Here is a 17,409-nt window from a genome sequence, read left to right as displayed (position 1 = left end):
TGGTGTCATGTAGAAGTAGATTAGTGTGTGTGGTGTCATGTAGAAGTAGATTAGTGTGTGTGGTGTCATGTAGAAGTAGATTAGTGTGTGTGGTGTCATGTAGAAGTAGATTAGTGTGTGTGGTGTCATGTAGAAGTAGATTAGTGTGTGTGGTGTCATGTAGAAGTAGATTAGTGTGTGTGGTGTCATGTAGAAGTAGATTAGTGTGTGTGTGGTGTCATGTAGAAGTAGATTAGTGTGTGTGGTGTCATGTAAAATTATATTAGTGTGTGTGGTGTCATGTAGAAGTAGATTAGTGTGTGTGGTGTCATGTAGAAGTAGATTAGTGTGTGTGGTGTCATGTAGAAGTAAATTAGTGTGTGTGTGGTGTCATGTAGAAGTAGATTAGTGTGTGTGTGGTGTCATGTAGAAGTAGATTAGTGTGTGTGGTGTCATGTAGAAGTAGATTAGTGTGTGTGTGGTGTCATGTAGAAGTAGATTAGTGTGTGTGGTGTCATGTAGAAGTAGATTAGTGTGTGTGTGGTGTCATGTAGAAGTAGATTAGTGTGTGTGTGGTGTCATGTAGAAGTAGATTAGTGTGTGTGGTGTCATGTAGAAGTAGATTAGTGTGTGTGTTATTATGAAGAATTTTGATCTGAGATTTACAGAAAATGATTTTCTTCATGGTGATTATTGTGCATGAAAAGCCAACAAGATCAAATAAAGAAATGGAATTCCTTAGATTCTTTAGATTCTACACATTTTTTCTCTAATATCCTTTTTTTTTTGCTTCTTTAGGGATCAAGGCCCAGTATGTACATGTTGTGAGTGATTGGTAGATCAAGATGCCACTGCTCCTACAAACAGGTCATGGAGAAAGCGATGAACCCAACAGGCTGCAGAGGGAAAAGCCCCCAACGAAATTATATAAGAACTTTACCGAACAGCAAAGAGCAAACTGTACAGATCTCCGACAAAGAGCGCAGAGATGTGGGTTTCGTGTTGGTGCACGTGGGTATGTGTTTCGATTCTCTACTTTTACTTACGGACATGACGTTCACACATCGTATCGGATCCACCGATATCGGATTAAATAATTTGTTAACCCTTCGTCGGTTATTTGCGGAATGGATTTAAAAATGAATCCGAAGATGTGCTGTCTGATTGAGATCCAGTGACTGGGAAGGTCACTGAAGAACAATGAGCTGATTGTCATGTAGGACTTTTGCTTTATGACATGACTTTATGACATCATAGTACACTATATGTTGGAAGATAGTTAAATTGTGGCCGTGCAGGGATACACACGGGAAACAGCGATCCTCACATGTAGGTTGGTATTAATAGTTTAACCCTTTCCCACATCATTACACCTGCCTGGACTGTTGACACAGGGCAGGTTGGGTCCATGGGTCCACGGCACTAAACTCTGCCACAAACCTACCATGATTATGTAAGGTGGTCATGGATCTTTGAGAAAAAAGAAAAACAGTGACGATGCATACAAACAAAAATGGAATCAGGGCCTGCATTTGATCATTTTATCTTAAAGATGCCCTGCCACATGTATTTCATTACTTTTGTGGTAATGTCTGAAGTTCACCATGGACTCTGTAACATTTTTTTGTGGAAATAATCCCTTGGTTACCTTGTTTCACGCCATTCTAGTGTGGTATAGAAAGCCTGCAGGAAGACTCAGCTCGATTTGCGTCAGTTCTCATGAATATTCAAATGAGCTATGCTGCTTGGCTCCGATTGGCTAACCGCTAGGATATGAGAGCATGACTATTCATTCACCCAGCACAATAAGTAACCTAGGCTAGAGGAAATTTGTTTACAATCACCTTGAATTGCGGCAGAACGGCTTCTTCACAAGCCTGTTGACGTTCAGCCATCCTTGCTGTATAGGAAACTCACTGAGCTACACGAATTCTGGGGGCGTGGTCTCAAGTGGGAGAGCTCATGAATAGTAATGAGCTCAGTCACTCTGACGTCAGAGTGACCAGCTTTTCTAACTGACCTGATTTCTCCCCTTATTTCTTTTAAGTGGTTCGAACTGACCGGGGAGGTAGCAGTTAGTTTTCACATTCACGACACAACACAAACACATATGGACCTAACACATATCAAAAAATACAAGTAAAAACGGTTTTGTGTGGAAGGGCACCTTTAAAATTAAGGAGAAGATCCTAGTAAGGATTCGGCCATTTCTGTCCACACAGGCTGCTCAGGTCCTTGTTCAGTCTCTTGTCATTTCTAGACTGGATTACTGCAACGTACTGCTGAAAGGTCTACCTATGAACGCAATCCGTCCTCTGCAAATGATCCAAAATTCAGCTGCACGGCTTGTTTTCAACCTGCCTAAGTTCTCACATACCACCCCACTGCTGCGATCCCTCCACTGGCTTCCGGTAGCTGCACGCATCAGATTCAAAACACTGATGCTGGCCTACAAAGCCAAAAATGGACCAGCTCCGTCTTACCTCAAAGCCCTCATCACTCCTCGCACTGCACCCCGTACCCTCCGATCTACCAGCACTGCTCGACTGGTTCCACCATCTTTCAGAGTAAGAGGCAAGTATACTACAAGACTCATTTCTGTTCTGGCACCAAGGTGGTGGAATGAACTTCCCCTAGAGGTCCGGACAGCTGAGTCACTGGCTATTTTCAAGCGGCGGTTGAAGACCTACTTATTCAGGAAACACTTCAGCTAGCACTTCTTTCCTTATCTTTTGCATTAAAAAAACAAAAACAAAAAAAAAACCCTTTGACACTTTTTTATTGTAACTTTGAACAAATGTTTTAAACTCATGGTATCTTAAGTATGTATGTAACCTAGTGAGCCAGCATTAATGTATTCAATGCTAGAGATTTAAGCACTTATGTACGTCGCTCTGGATAAGGGCGTCTGCCAAATGCTGTAAATGTAAATGTAGTAAAGATAAAAGTTATTAACCCTTAAAAGAGCTCATAAGGTCAAAAAGTGTCAGGAATAGCGAGGAGGACTTTTAAAAAATAGCCGAAAGGTGAAGAGGGAGAAGAAATGTATTGTATACAATATTTAATAATGACATTGAGTTAATAAGATGATACAGATTAGATTGTTTTTGTGACCAATCAGATTAGAGATTACATCTTAGACAGCCCAGAAATGACAAGAGGCCGAAAATGATGTCATGGAGACAAATGATATTTCTGCTCTGTGTCGGAGACGTTTACATTTACATTACATTTATTACACAATAAAGTCTCAAAAATCTTAACATAGAGACAAAGTGAAGTTTTTATTGGACCAATAACTGTCACGCCTAGTAACAGGTTAAGCCCCGCCCACTCTCTAAGATAGAAAGTGTTCTTGAAGAATTGTATGATTCTGGGCTTCCAAATTTGTGGTCCACATGTTTGTTTCAAGCAACTACAGTAACTTCTAAAATTCTGCCTTTTAATATATAATTTATTATTATTATTTAAAGTGACTAAATATATAAATTGGTCATTATGTTATTATTTATTATTGAAATGCTAACGCTAATACTAATGCTTTTCTTTTTTTTTTTTTTTTTTTTTTTTTTTAAATGCAGGGGCCGGGTATCATTCCGAATCCAAAGCCAAGGAGTATAAACATGTGTGCAAAAGAGCCTGTCAGAAAGTTAGTATTGTATATTTCATATTTTCTTGCGGATTTGTTCAAAAGTTCAAAAGATTAAAAAAATTCCCTTTTTCTTGACCACATCCCCAGTCCCAGCTGGAAAAACAATGGTTGCCGATAATGAGCCTCTGTCCGAATGTGCGTACGCCTCTGCGCGTAGAGCTTTCTTTCAAAATCATCTGATTCATTTTGTTTTTAAAATGTATAAAAAAAAAAAAACAGGGTTTTCTTTACAAAACAAGGAAATTTCCAAGTGATCCCAAGCTTTTGAACGGTGTTGATTATTTTGAAATTCTACCCCATCATTGTAATTCGGACACCTCAGACTACAACATATGTTTTTTTATGTTATATGCTACATAGTTTGGGGTTATTGAGTTGAGCTTGGTTGCTTTTTTGAAAACTTGTTGTCACATCCAAAGACTGTCCAGTATGTGCCAGATATTCCTGCACTAACTGTAATGTCGGAAACTCCAAAGATCAAACATCTTTTAACATCATATCATCTACACCAGTTCTCCCCTGCTCATCTTATAACCATTAACCCCTCCAGAGAAGGTTGTACAAAGGGTATAATGGTAATGTTTGGCATATAACGTGGAATATCAGTGTTAAGCTCTATTCGGACGGGATTAGTTTTACGTGGGGACGTGGGGGTAAAGTAATTATTACCAGAGCTTCTCGGTGATTTTAGTCCCGTCCGAATGTGCGATCTCGGTAATCATTACGGACAATGTCAGTAAAGATCACGGCGACTTTTACCTTCTCTAAAAAGGTCCGGGAAAAATTACCTCAGGTAATACTAATCCCGTCCGAATAGACCCGCTGTAAATATGTACGGTAAAATTCCGTCATTTCCTGTTTAAAAGTAGTTTTTGGCGCATTTTGCAAGCATGGAGGCGCCATGTTGTCTGTTTGCGCACGTGATAACAGGAAGCAACGTCATACGCACATGACGACAAGGAGGTTACTGTGGTGCGTAAAGCGAGTTACCCCTCCCACTTCTGATAGTTTTACTGAGATGTCTTGTCCTGTGCGAATTGGCCGATTAATATTACAGACGTCCTGAGGTAAAATTGCATTACTCCACGTCCCCACGTAAAACTAATCCTGTCCGAATAGGGCTTTACTCGGTAAAGAGTTGTGAACAAAGTGAACTTAGGACTAAATAAAAGTTAGGCTTACCTTTAGGCCTAAGCATTGATTTACCATTTTAAGGTCAAACCATTCATGGGAACCAAATAGAAATGAGCTTCACGTATTGGGTTAAAGATTTGTCCTGCATCACAGGCAGCTAACGTTTGAGGGGGAAAAAGCTTCAATATTTACACACACAGTCACACACTTTTGGCTTATCTTTTAACAACACAATTATTTCTGGGCTTTGTTTATGGGGATAAAAGGAGAGAAAGTCATGGTGTGGCCTCCATCCTCCCCTGACCTCAATCCTATTGAGAACCTTTGGAGCATCCTCAAGCAAAAGCTCTATGAGGATGGGAGGCAGTTTACATCCAAACAGCAGCTCTGGGAGGCTATTCTGACATTCATTCATTTTCTACTGCTTATCTGAACTTCCTCAGGCGTCATCGAGCATCAAGGCAGGATACACCATGGACGGAGTGCCAACCCATCGCAACTCATTCAATTTTCCTGAGATTTTCCTGAGATGCCAATCAACCTACCATGCATGTCTTTGCACGATGGCTTACTGGTTAGCACGTTCGCCTCACACCTCCAGGGTTGGGGGTTCGATTCCCGCCTCCACCTTGTGTGTGTGGAGTTTGCATGTTCTCCCCGTGCCTCGGGGGTTTCCTCCGGGTACTCCGGTTTCCTCCCCCGGTCCAAAGACATGCATGGTAGGTTGATTGGCATCTCTGGAAAATTGTCACTAGTGTGTGATTGCGTGAGTGAATGAGAGTGTGTGTGTGCCCTGCGATGGGTTGGCACTCCGTCCAGGGTGTATCCTGTCTTGATGCCCAATGACGCCTGAGATAGGCACAGGCTCCCCGTGACCCGAGGTAGTTCGGATAAGCGGTAGAAGATGAATGAGTGAATGAGAGAAATATCATTTGCATAATAATTTGGAACAGGGTGTAAGTCCCACTGTTTGGTCGCAGTACTGTTGATGCACAACTGTCTGGTTCCATCATCACAATAACACAAGGGTTTAATAGTATTGTGAATTTCAGTAATACATTCAGTAATCAGGATGCTTTTTATGACCTTTCTGGTCCTTTTAGAGCGGTCCTTCATATTAATTTTCTTTTGCAGGCCATGGAGAGGTTGAGAGACGGTGCTATGGCAGTAGAGGCAGTGACTGCAGCTCTTATAGAGCTAGAGGTGACGGCTCTTTGCATCAATATCGGTTCTTATTAATCAAAGTTGCGTAAAAATGAGCACCATACAATCTGAGTGTATGAAACGATGTATGAACAGATCAGTACTTGGGCAGTGACGGCTCAAGACTTAGAGCCATTGTCCCAAATTTTGGTGGAAAGCCTTCTCAGAAAATTTGAGGTTATTATAAGAACAAATTGTTGGTTAATCTGTAATGGCATGTTCAGGAAGCGCATGCATGCGATTCATTCGGTGTCCACAAAGTTTTGCCTACAGTATGGCTCTCAAATAAAAGTCATTAAAAATCAAATTTTGTTCAGGATAATTTATGTATATGAAACTTTTAAGTAACACATAGCAAGTATTCATTGATTGCTTTTTAAATGTGACTAATTACAGATGAAATGAAAAACGGTCCAGGTTTCTAGCTGCCTTGCTTTACAAAGCACAGATGCTTAACTCTCTTTATTTACAAAGCCACTGCTGAATCAGAGTCACTGAAACTAAATTCACTGCAAATATTAATACACCTGCATGAATTAGGGAATGATTCATGTACATTAAATGTATGAGGGGGAAAATAGATGCATGTATATGCCATGTGTATGCATATACATAACTTTTTCATCAAATGAATATTAAATAAAAGACACTTCTAACTGAAATACTATAGATGACATCAGGCTTATTGAAGCTTTACATTTAATGGCTAAAATATATATCTAATGAATTTTAATGAACTGTGAAGTTTACTTGACCATAAAAAAATTACAATTAAGGATATATATATATATATATATATATATATATATATATATATATATATATATATATATATATATATATTTTTTTTTAAATATTGTATTTTATTAATATTTTATTTATTTAATCTGAAATTTAATGCAAAACATGTTTCCCAGGCTCCCCCACAGGTAAAGGGCTTGTAGGTAATTCTGTGTGCAGAAGTCTGGACAATTTAGAAATTGAGTGCAACTTTATTATCGTTATCGTTATAAGGTTATCGTTTGTCTGCAGGATTCACCATTCACCAATGCTGGTACTGGCTCCAATCTAAACCTGGTTGGGGATATTGAATGCGATGCCAGCATCATGGAGGGAAAATCGTTAGATTATGGAGCAGTCGGTGCTTTAAGCGGTGAGTTGATTTATACTGTGCATATATTTTAAGGCAAAGTATACAGTTTAGTGTTATTAAGGGGTCTTTCTGAACTCGAGCTTGTTCAGTACTAGAGAAAGGTTTAACACAGAGTACTAAATATTTGTCACAGGAAAAATAATGTACCCGAACCATTTTCTGGTGTAGATTAACTAAACTATTAGTTTTATTAATGCATTTATTCCTTTCATTTCTTGATTCCAGTTCACAAAAAAATGTGAATAAATTTCGTTCTTCATTAAACATGATTTGAGTCAAATTTGCAGAAATCTTTTGTAAATGAAATCTTAAGATAGTTGTTTTGGTTTAATCAGGTCGAGGATTCAACTGATAAGACACTTGCATATTTGCCTAACAATTAAAAAGTTGTGGTTATATTTGTGAATTCTATCTAGCTATCTATATATATTCCAAACAACAGAAAGCAATTAATAAAAAAGAAATAACAACACAGAGGGCACCGGTGACTGCTTCTATCATGCTTTCTTTGTTTTTGTTTATTTTCTGCACGTAATTTTTTACCATGGACACCATTAACTGTGACGCTGACACTTGATTTACAATCATACTGGCTGAGCTGGATGCTTCTGCTTACTTAACCTGGAGCTTCTGATGATCAAATTTTGCCCTATCAACCTTCCTCTGGAATTTAGCTCGGTCATAGTCAGCCATTTATATTTCACCTCGGGCGCCCACAGACAGTGCCTTATGGGAACTATATGATTCTCTCACTCTGCAATAGACATAACATCATGATGCTGCACTCATTGTGGCAGGAGACTTTAACAGTGCCAGCCTCAAATGTGTGGTGCCAAACTTCCACCAGCACATAACCTGCCCCACTATGGGCGATTGGACACTGGACTACTTCTACGCACAGTTTAAGGATAGCTACAAGGCACAATCCTGTCCACGTTTGGTAAAGTGGACAATGCCGCTATTTTCCTCTTGCATAGATATAAACAAAGGAAAACAGGAAGCTCAGATTCAGAGGGAGGTTCGTGCTGGACGGACCAGTGGCTGGCCGCATTACAGGATACTCTGGATGACGCAGACTGGGCATTTTCAGCTGCAGCTCTATTAACATCGGCATATTTACAGAAGTAGTTAATAGGGTTGCAAAATTCCGGGAATTTTCAAGGCTGGAAACTTTCCATGGTAATTAACGGGAATATATGGGAATTTACAGGAATATATGGAAATAAACTGGGAATTAAAAAAAAAAATGCAGAGTTGCCTATAACAAGGAACTTAAATGTAGTAAAAAAAAATCTTGCAGCATAATTTTGTTTAAAACAATAAGATTTAATGCAGTTTAAGTCGGTCACTTACACACAGCACACTGCATACTGGAGGGCCGTCGAGGCCAAACCCCCTGCATGTACTTGCATTCTTCCATAACATGCACAGTAACACTTTATTTCAGGGTCATTTAACTAATTGCTTATTAGCATGAATATTAATAGAATATTGGCTATTTATTAGTACTTATTAAGCACATATTAATGCCTTATTCTACATTACCTAATTCTACATTCTTAATGGTACCCAATACCTAAACTTAATAACTACGTTACTAACTCTTATTAAGCAGTAAATTAGGAGTGTTACACATACACAGATAATTTGATGACCCTCCCCCCCACACACACACACTCACTCCCCCTGAAATTAAAAAAAAAATTCATTACAATTAAATCGGTCAAGACGTCATTTTTTAAAATTTGTATTACCTTGCATGCATGTCTGCTTATGACCAAACAAAATGTTTATTTATGTTTGTATATGATATAGTTTATATACATTTCCCTATATTTCTAAATAATTCCCATAAATTTCCATAAATTCCTGTAAAGTTTCCAATTTGGAATATTTCCAAAATTCCCCAGATTAAGTTCCCGTGGAAATTTTCTGGAAATTTACCGGAGATTTCCCGGAAACTTTCTGCCCCTTTGCAACCCTAGTAGTTAACGGATTTTTCAGGAAACTAGCGGACGATACAGTTCACAAATCTATCATCAGATAGATGATGATACATCTACAACTACAACTACAGCGTGCACAGAGCACTGAAAGAGACAGAGAGAGCAGAAATCTTAGGGTTCCAAGCAGGAGGTGTAAGAATCATACAGGAAAGTAAATACCAGGAATGCAGCAAGACCTGATGGCATCACAGATCAGGTCCTGAAGGCCTGCACTGATCAACTAGCACTTGTGTTCACCAAGATACTCACCATCTCCTACGAACAGTATATAATCCCCACATTCCTGAAGAAACCAGTAGCTCTGACCATTGTGCTTCTAAAGACTTTTAGGAGACTAGTCCAGACTAGACCATCCAAACCGCTCTATCGAGGATGCCATCGCATACATCCGTATACAGCCCTCACACTCCTGGACAGAGGAAAAGGGAATTATGTCAAAATGCTGTTTGTCGACTACACCATAATTTACTCCATACTCGCCTATAAGTTGGAGATCATGGGCTCGTTGGATCTCCAACTTCGTGTCGTTGCATCTCCAGCTACCTGACAGACAGACCACAAGCAGTATGGGTGTGCAAGCATGTCTCACCCTCTCTCACTTTCAACCCTGACCTCTCATTATTGCCATTTTTTGGCTACTTTCAGTTCTACCAACATTGTCAAGATTGCTGAAGACACTCTTGTGGCAGGACATGAAACTTTTTTCTCTAAGGTGCTAATGAGCTTTGACATCTGCACTATTGAGAGCATCATGATGGGAACCATCACAGACAGGGGGTGGTGCGATCAGCTGAGCTTCCTAACCTGGAGTCTATCTACAGCAACAGGTGCTGGACCAAGGCCAGGATCCCAGTTCACTATTCACTTCTCTGCTGCAGTCAGGAAAGTGCTTCCTCTCCTTCAACGCAAACTCTGAGGGTTTAGGTGGTCTGCAGAAAGAAGTTTCTCCTCATTCGCTCAAACAGGAGAACACCTAGAGTTTGGACTCTTTTGAACTCCTCTTCTTGTCACTCCTACTACCTCAATTGGACTTTCCTACAGCTCACTATGGGACTCTTTGCACAGCTCACCGTACAAAATCATCAATCGCTCTTTGCGCTTTATCCAATATTCAGTATTATATTCATACTTAATTCCTACATAATTTCCTTCAAATCAACATATCATTGCATCAGCATTATCAGTTATTGATTGTACTGTATTCGCATTCAATGATTCTTTCCCTCATATCTGTCAGTTTTATCTCGTACAGCCTCCCACTTTTCTTATTTCTTTACTATTCTATTTTTTTGTATGGTTATTTTAGTTTTAAAGACTTTTTTTTTTATTGAAATTTTTGATATTTTTTGTATTTTTTTGAAAAGCCTATCACTACATGTTGTACTGTGTAAGCTGGTGTAAGTCTGTGTAAAACTGATGTCGTATTAATTATACACGTTATAATACATATTTCTTTGTTAAACAGCAGGAAGTTTTAAGCTGTTTTTATTATATATCATAAAACAGCAAGCCTAACACGGAGAATTAAACCAGGGATACGAGTCCACCCTTAGTCAAAGTAATCAGGTTGCTAGCTGCAAACGTGTAGACTCGACATTAGCATATGCTAACTAGGTAGTTAGCTAGCTTGACATCAGGCATTTCTGTGATTTAAAAACAAGTATTTTTACAATGTGGTAGCTTCACTCTACAGCTAATGTCCTTCACTGAAGGCCTTCTAGTGCTTTTGGTGCTCAACTAAGGAGTATGTGATTACATTATTACATTTGTGGCTATGAGACTCTTCCAGTATAGGATCTGATCCGTGTCACTTAACTCTGTTATAAATAGTAGACCCCTCTAATTCATACACAGATGGCAAGCTCTGAACGTGATCATGTGACACTGTAATTGTACATTGGTTGACTCTATACACCATCACATTTAAAATTCTGCCAAAAGGTTAAAGGGTAAAAGTTACAGTCCAACAGTAAGCCACTTAATTCAGTTCGGTTTTATTTGGATAAAACGTCCAAACATTTTAGTTTACCAGAACACTCTATGCTCATGAACCGTCCAGATCTGCTCCTTTACCTCCTCCCTTTGTATTGACAAAAGAGTCCTGAGTGGAAGACTTAAGGTACCAACAGCCTACTGTATACCTTTTGATTGTAGTAAGCATGGTGGATCTTAACCAATTTACTGTGCATATAGTTATCCAGAAGTTTGAGCCATCAACTCAGTGTTGGACATCAGACCTAATCAGACCTATATGAAAACACCAACAGGTTTTTTTTGTTGACATTTTGTTGACAGGAATCAAGAATCCAGTATTGGTGGCTAGAGCACTTCTGAATGAAGCACAAAAAGGGAAGCTTTCAGCTGGAAGGATTCCTCCTTGGTGAGCCCATGTTTTTTTTTGTTGCTTGCTCTGAATTACTAAGATTTAAAGGCTTAATTTTATTTTTATTTTTATTTTTTTTAGTTTTTTAGCCGGAATGGGAGCACAGCAGTGGGCAGTCAGTCATGGTGTACCTCCATGTCCTTCAGAGAAGATGGCCACCAGTAAGTATTTTGTAAAACAACTACAATATCATAACTCACTAGAGTACACAGCAAACCTAAGTACTGTCTATATACACATTAGAATATACGACAAATTACAATGATCAATGATTAAAAAAAGTACATTCATTCATTCATCTTCTACCGCTTATCCGAACCACCTCGGGTCACGGGGAGCCTGTGCCTATCTCAGGCGTTATCGGGCATCAAGGCAGGATACACCCTGGACGGAGTGCCAACCCATCGCAGGGCACACACACACACACTCACACTCATTCACTCACGCAATCACACACTACGGACAATTTTTCCAGAGATGCCAATCAACCTACCATGCATGTCTTTGGACCGGGGGAGGAAACCGGAGTACCCGGAGGAAACCCCCGAGGCACGGGGAGAACATGCAAACTCCACACACACAAGGCGGAGGCGGGAATCGAACCCCCAACCCTGGAGGTGTGAGGCGAACGTGCTAACCACAGCCACCGTATGGCAATGTGGTGAGCCTTGTGCATGCCTTGTGGATGTTTTGTTGAGCGGTGGCATGTGAGGGAAGCCGATCAAGTCGGGAATGGCAGAAGTCAGAGTTTATTTACAGTAAGGTTCTTATTGATGATGTGAATTGTTAAAAGCGCTATACAAATAAATTAATTGAATTGAAATGAAGGGGGCACGGTGGCTTAGTGGTTAGCACGTTCGCCTCACACCTCCAGGGTCGGGGTTGGATTCCCGCCTCCGCCTTGTGTGTGTATAGTTTGCATGCCTCGGGGGTTTCCTCCGGGTACTCCGGTTTCCTCCCCCGGTCCAAAGATTGGCATGATTGGCATCTCTGGAAAATTGTCCGTAGTGTGTGAGTGCCCTGCGATGGGTTGGCACTCCGTCCAGGGTGTATCCTGCCTTGATGCCCAATGACGCCTGAGATAGGCACAGGCTCCCCGTGACCCGAGGTAGTTCGGATAAGCGGTAGAAGATGAATGAATGAATGAATTGAAATGAAGTCGAAACTAGTCGAAACCTCTAATGTCAGATACTGATGTTTCTTTTTAAACATTTCAGAATTTAGTTTGTCAGCCTTCAAAAGGAATAAACGAAAGATGGAGATGGCAGAGAAGATGGAACCAGAACATAACTCTTTTAAGAGACGGCGACAGTCAAGTGGAACTGTGAGTTGACTAAAAAAAGCTCATTTCTATATTTCTACTATGTACTGAGCACTTAGAGTAGTTTAATTCTTTGATGGTAGTACAGACTACAAGTTGAAGATTATGGGGGAAAAAAGTTTGGTCTTTTTCCAGTCTTCAACTGTCCAGTTTTGGTGAGATTGGACTTGAACCTGATGTGGTCTTCTGCTCTTGAAGGCCATGCACTTTAAGGTTTTAATGTATTGTGTGTTTTGGGATGCTTATCTGCTCACAGTTGTTGTAAAGAGTGCTTATTTGAGTTACTATAGACTTCCTGTCAGCTTGGTCCAGTCTGGTCATTCTCCTCAGATCTCTCTCATGAACAAGGTCTTTCAACCAGCAGTCTCTTCACCCACAGGATGTTTTTTGTTTTGCACACCATTTTGTGTGTCTTTAGAGCTAGAGTCTCTATGACAAAATGAATGTGGCCAAGAGCGAAAAAGAAAAAAGTGCGAAAAGTGTGTTTAGCCAGCAACATTTCGAGGGTATTATTTTGCTGCGTCTCGTATTGCAGTTAGTGGCCTCTTTTTAAATTAAGCACGTTAATAGTAATATATTAGTTATTAGTTAATATTCTAGTAATATTAAATGATTTGGTCTTTATTAGGGTTTCAAAGGGGCGGAAAGTTTCCGGTAAATGTCCGGTAAATTTCCGGAAACTTTCCACGGGAACTTAGAATGGGGAATTTTGGAAATATTCAAAATTGGATACTTTACGGGAATTTATGGAAATTTATGGGAATTAATTGGAAATTTATATAAACTATATTATATACAAACATAAACAACCATTTTTTTTTGGTCATAAGAAGACAGGCATGCAAGGTAATACAAATTTTACAAAGTCTTGACTGATTTAATTGTAAGTAGAACTTTAATTGATTTTTTCATTGAGTAACACAAAAGCATAATAAACAGTATTATGCTTGTAATAAACATAATAAATTTAATAATTGTAATAAACATTATTTTATAGAGGATTTTTTTATTTTGGGGGGAGTGAGTGTGTGGGGGAGGGTCATCAAATTATCTGTGTATGTGTAACACTCCTAATTTACTGCTTATTAAGAGTTAGTAAGGTACTTATTAAGTTTAGGTACTGGGTACAATTAAGAATGTAGAATAAGGCATTAATATGTGCTTAATAAGTACTAATAAATAGCCAATATTCTATTAATATTCATGCTAATAAGCAACTAGTTAAATGACCCTAAAATAAAGTGTTACTGTGCATGTTATGGAAAAATGCGAGTACATGCAGTGGGTTTGGCCTCAATGGCCCTCCAGTAAGCAGTGTGTTGTGTGCAAGTGACCGAGGAACGCAGGGAACAAATTCAACTTAAACTGCATTAAATCTTGTTGTTTTAAACAAAATTATGCTGTTAAGATTTTTTTTAACTACATTTAAGTTCCTTGTTATAGGCAACTCTGCATTTTTTTTTTAAATTCCCAGTTTATTTCCATATATTCATGTTAATTCCCATGGAAAGTTTCCAGCCTTGAAAATTCCTGGAATTTTGCAACCCTAGTCTTTATTGGTAGCTTCACTGACAAAAGACACCAAATGAATTTGGGTTGGAGCAAAGAGCTAAAGACATAAGACAAGTTTATAATTTCAGTTTTTGTTCACTGGTTTTTACATCTAGATGTTTTCAACAATATGAACCTCATCAAAAATGACGGTCACTGCCTTACTTTCTTGTCGATAGCCGTCACCTCCTTCGTGATCTGGTTGTCAGTGGGATTCCAGATCTCCTTGCTGTGGAGAATTCATGTTAGTTCTGGTATGGTGTCATATAGGAAGCCATTTTTTTTTATCTTATCCCAATGAACTATGATCTCTGCATTCTAATGGGATGTTCTCACTTGGGACATCACTTGGGCTGTCACCAATGGAAAGTTTCCTTTTCCATATTCATTATGGTAGTGCATTTCTCGTTCTCGTTTCCTTTCCTCTTAGCTCTCAGGTGTAAAGATCTTTTGCAGCATTTTCTCTCAAGCTCTTTAAGATTTGATGTCTACATTAATTGCAGACTGATGTCTTTACTCATCTGCCTGTAAGAACGAACCAATAATGCTGCAGTCTTCGCCTGGAAATGAACAAACTAAAGGTTGTTTTTAAGAAAAAAATTAAACCGGAGGACAGACGCACCTTCGTGATCTACATTCTTTGTCGATTCCTGTTGAGTAAAACACTTCCAGTATATCAGAAACATCCTGGCATCTATGACTATTTGTTAGATCTTTCCTGTTTCTACTTGGAAAAGATGCAACAAAAAAAGATCAGCCACCAAACATTTATTGATGCTTTAATATACTTTTAGGTGTTCCAGTCATATCTAGTGAATGTCAGGCATTTACATTTGTGGTTAGATTTAAACAACAACAACAAAAAAATAACAACTAGATTTGTAAAGTTCGTCGCAACAAACTTTGATGTTGGCTTTAATGAAGCAAATGATGTGCTTTATGGAAGTGAGTGGACATAAGGGACAGTGTTACTTTTAGAAGCAAGTCGACAGAAAGCTAGGGTGCCAAAACATTTGGAGGCAAGTGGAGACAAGCATGTGACATCATCTGAATACCCTTGAGGACGTTTCCCTCATTGGGCTGAGTGTTTTGATATGTCACATGTCTATGTTGTGCTAATTTTTGATTTTCATGTGACATCACGTGACGCCACGTGACGTCATCAGAATACACGTGAGGAAGTTCCACTCATTTTTCTGAGTGTTTTGATATGTCACATGTCCATGTTGTAAAAAGTTTTTTGATTTTGCATATTTTGGGGGCGGGGCTACGGGACAACCGAAAGGCCAGTCGGTACACCAATTCAGAGTATCACCCTAAAGGAGCTGGCCGAGTTTGGTGTAGATAGTTCGAAAGCTTGCCGAGTTATAAACCTCCAAATTTTATAATGGGAGTCTATGGGGAAAAAAGGCCATTTTGAGACCCGGTACCGGAGGTACTGGTACTCGGATCACTTAGAAAAGTAACAGCAACAAACTTCAGATCAGGGTCTACAACATATCCGAATTTGGTCCATGTGGCTCGAAAGCTCTAGGAGGAGTTACTCTTGATAAATTTTTGTCTAAGCTTAAATAGGAAAACAGAATGTTGGCTTTTACAAAGCCAACATAAACTAAACATAAACTTTGATGTTGGCTTTGACGAGGCAAGTATTTGCAAAGGCCGGTGCTTTTTGGAGGCGAGTGGACATAAGGGTCAGTGTTACTTTTGGAGGCAAGTGGACAGAAAGATAGGGTGCCAAAACATTTGGAGGCAAGTGGAGACGAGCATGTGACGTCATCCGAATACTCCTGAGGAAGTTCCCCTCATTGGGCTGATTGTTTTGATATATCACATGCTCATGTTGTGCAAAAATTTTTATTTTCACGTGACGTCACAGGACGTCATCAGAATACACGTGAGGAAGTTCCCCTCGTTGTTCTGAGTGTTTTGATATGTCACATGTCCAAAGCCAACATAATAATCTTTTATGTGTTACACTGCATCTGTGTAGACATTCTGGTGCATAGAAGAGTAATTAGCATTTCTTTAAGCAGGTGAATGAAATGGTGGATTTAGAGGAACCTGCCTCCTTGGACACAGTTGGAGCTGTTGTTGTGGATCAACAAGGGAACGTTGCAGCTGCTGTCTCTAGTGGAGGTTTAGCTATGAAACACCCAGGCCGAGTAGGCCAGGTAAGAACTACTGCTGCAGTCAGTGAAACTACTGCTTTTTTATTTTTCCTTGATTATGTTTCTATGTGAAGCCCATACAGGAATAGTAAGAGGTATGTCCCTGTGTATCTTCTCCTTTTCTAAGGCTGCTCAGTACGGGTGTGGATGTTGGGCTGAAAACGCCCGTGATGCTAGACCTTATTCTACAGCCGTGAGTACCTCAGGTACAGTATGAACACAATCTTCTGGTGATTTGAGACCTTCATAGAAATGAACATGTTTTGGTGCAAAAAGTACAAATCATTACCAGAACAACAGCATAGAACTTTGAGAAAATACTGTAGGACACAGCTAGACAAGTATTTACTGTATAAGCAAAACATGTCCTATATTGATATAACATCGAGCAAGGGAGAGGCCGCTGCTCCAAAACTGCCGTAAAAAAAAAAAAGCCAGACTGCACGTGATTTCTCCACAAAGGTTTTTAGAGAAATGTTCTCTGATAAAACAACAGTTGAATTGGTTGACCCTAATGATCATTGTTAGGTTTGCTTGACGCTTGCAAGCTGAAGAGCACCATGCACAACCGTGAAGCATGGGAGTGACCAGGATGTTATACCCAATCATACTGTACCTCCAAAGCTGGCAAAAGGACAGCGGAGTCAAAGTATTAGAGCAGACATCACAAATCTGTAAACTCAATCCAATAGAAAGTGTGTTGTAGAACTGAAATTGTTTGTAGAAGCAATGAGGCGTATATATATAAAGTCTGTATAACTGTTCAACCCATTGGGAATATGATAAAATAAATAAATAAATAAAAGCTTTAAGAGTAAAACAGGGTTCCCACGCGTCCTGGAAAACCTGGAAATCC

At 39.4% G+C, this 17,409-nt stretch overlaps 1 protein-coding gene across 2 annotated transcripts in view; it reads left to right on the top strand.

Moving 5' to 3' along the window:
* tasp1 (taspase, threonine aspartase, 1) overlaps positions 1-17,409 on the top strand; it is a 30,121-nt gene that overhangs the window by 6,278 nt on the left and 6,434 nt on the right. Inside the window, exons 2-10 of one of the 2 annotated variants that reach the window (XM_060864455.1) lie at positions 778-994; positions 3,561-3,628; positions 5,900-5,968; positions 7,001-7,121; positions 11,423-11,507; positions 11,592-11,671; positions 12,728-12,834; positions 16,419-16,556; positions 16,681-16,759. In XM_060864455.1, coding sequence (XP_060720438.1) covers positions 850-994; positions 3,561-3,628; positions 5,900-5,968; positions 7,001-7,121; positions 11,423-11,507; positions 11,592-11,671; positions 12,728-12,834; positions 16,419-16,556; positions 16,681-16,759 — 892 coding nt within the window. In that variant the 5' untranslated portion in view covers positions 778-849. Of the gene's footprint in view, positions 1-777; positions 995-3,560; positions 3,629-5,899; positions 5,969-7,000; positions 7,122-11,422; positions 11,508-11,591; positions 11,672-12,727; positions 12,835-16,415; positions 16,557-16,680; positions 16,760-17,409 lie in introns of both variants that reach the window. The other variant, XM_060864454.1, reaches the window with a different exon arrangement.

This window comes from Tachysurus vachellii, chromosome 2, assembly GCF_030014155.1.
Source record: "Tachysurus vachellii isolate PV-2020 chromosome 2, HZAU_Pvac_v1, whole genome shotgun sequence".
Lineage (NCBI taxonomy): Eukaryota > Metazoa > Chordata > Actinopteri > Siluriformes > Bagridae > Tachysurus > Tachysurus vachellii.
Note: the sequence above shows the minus strand (reverse complement) of the source record. Positions and strands in the feature narration are given on the sequence as shown.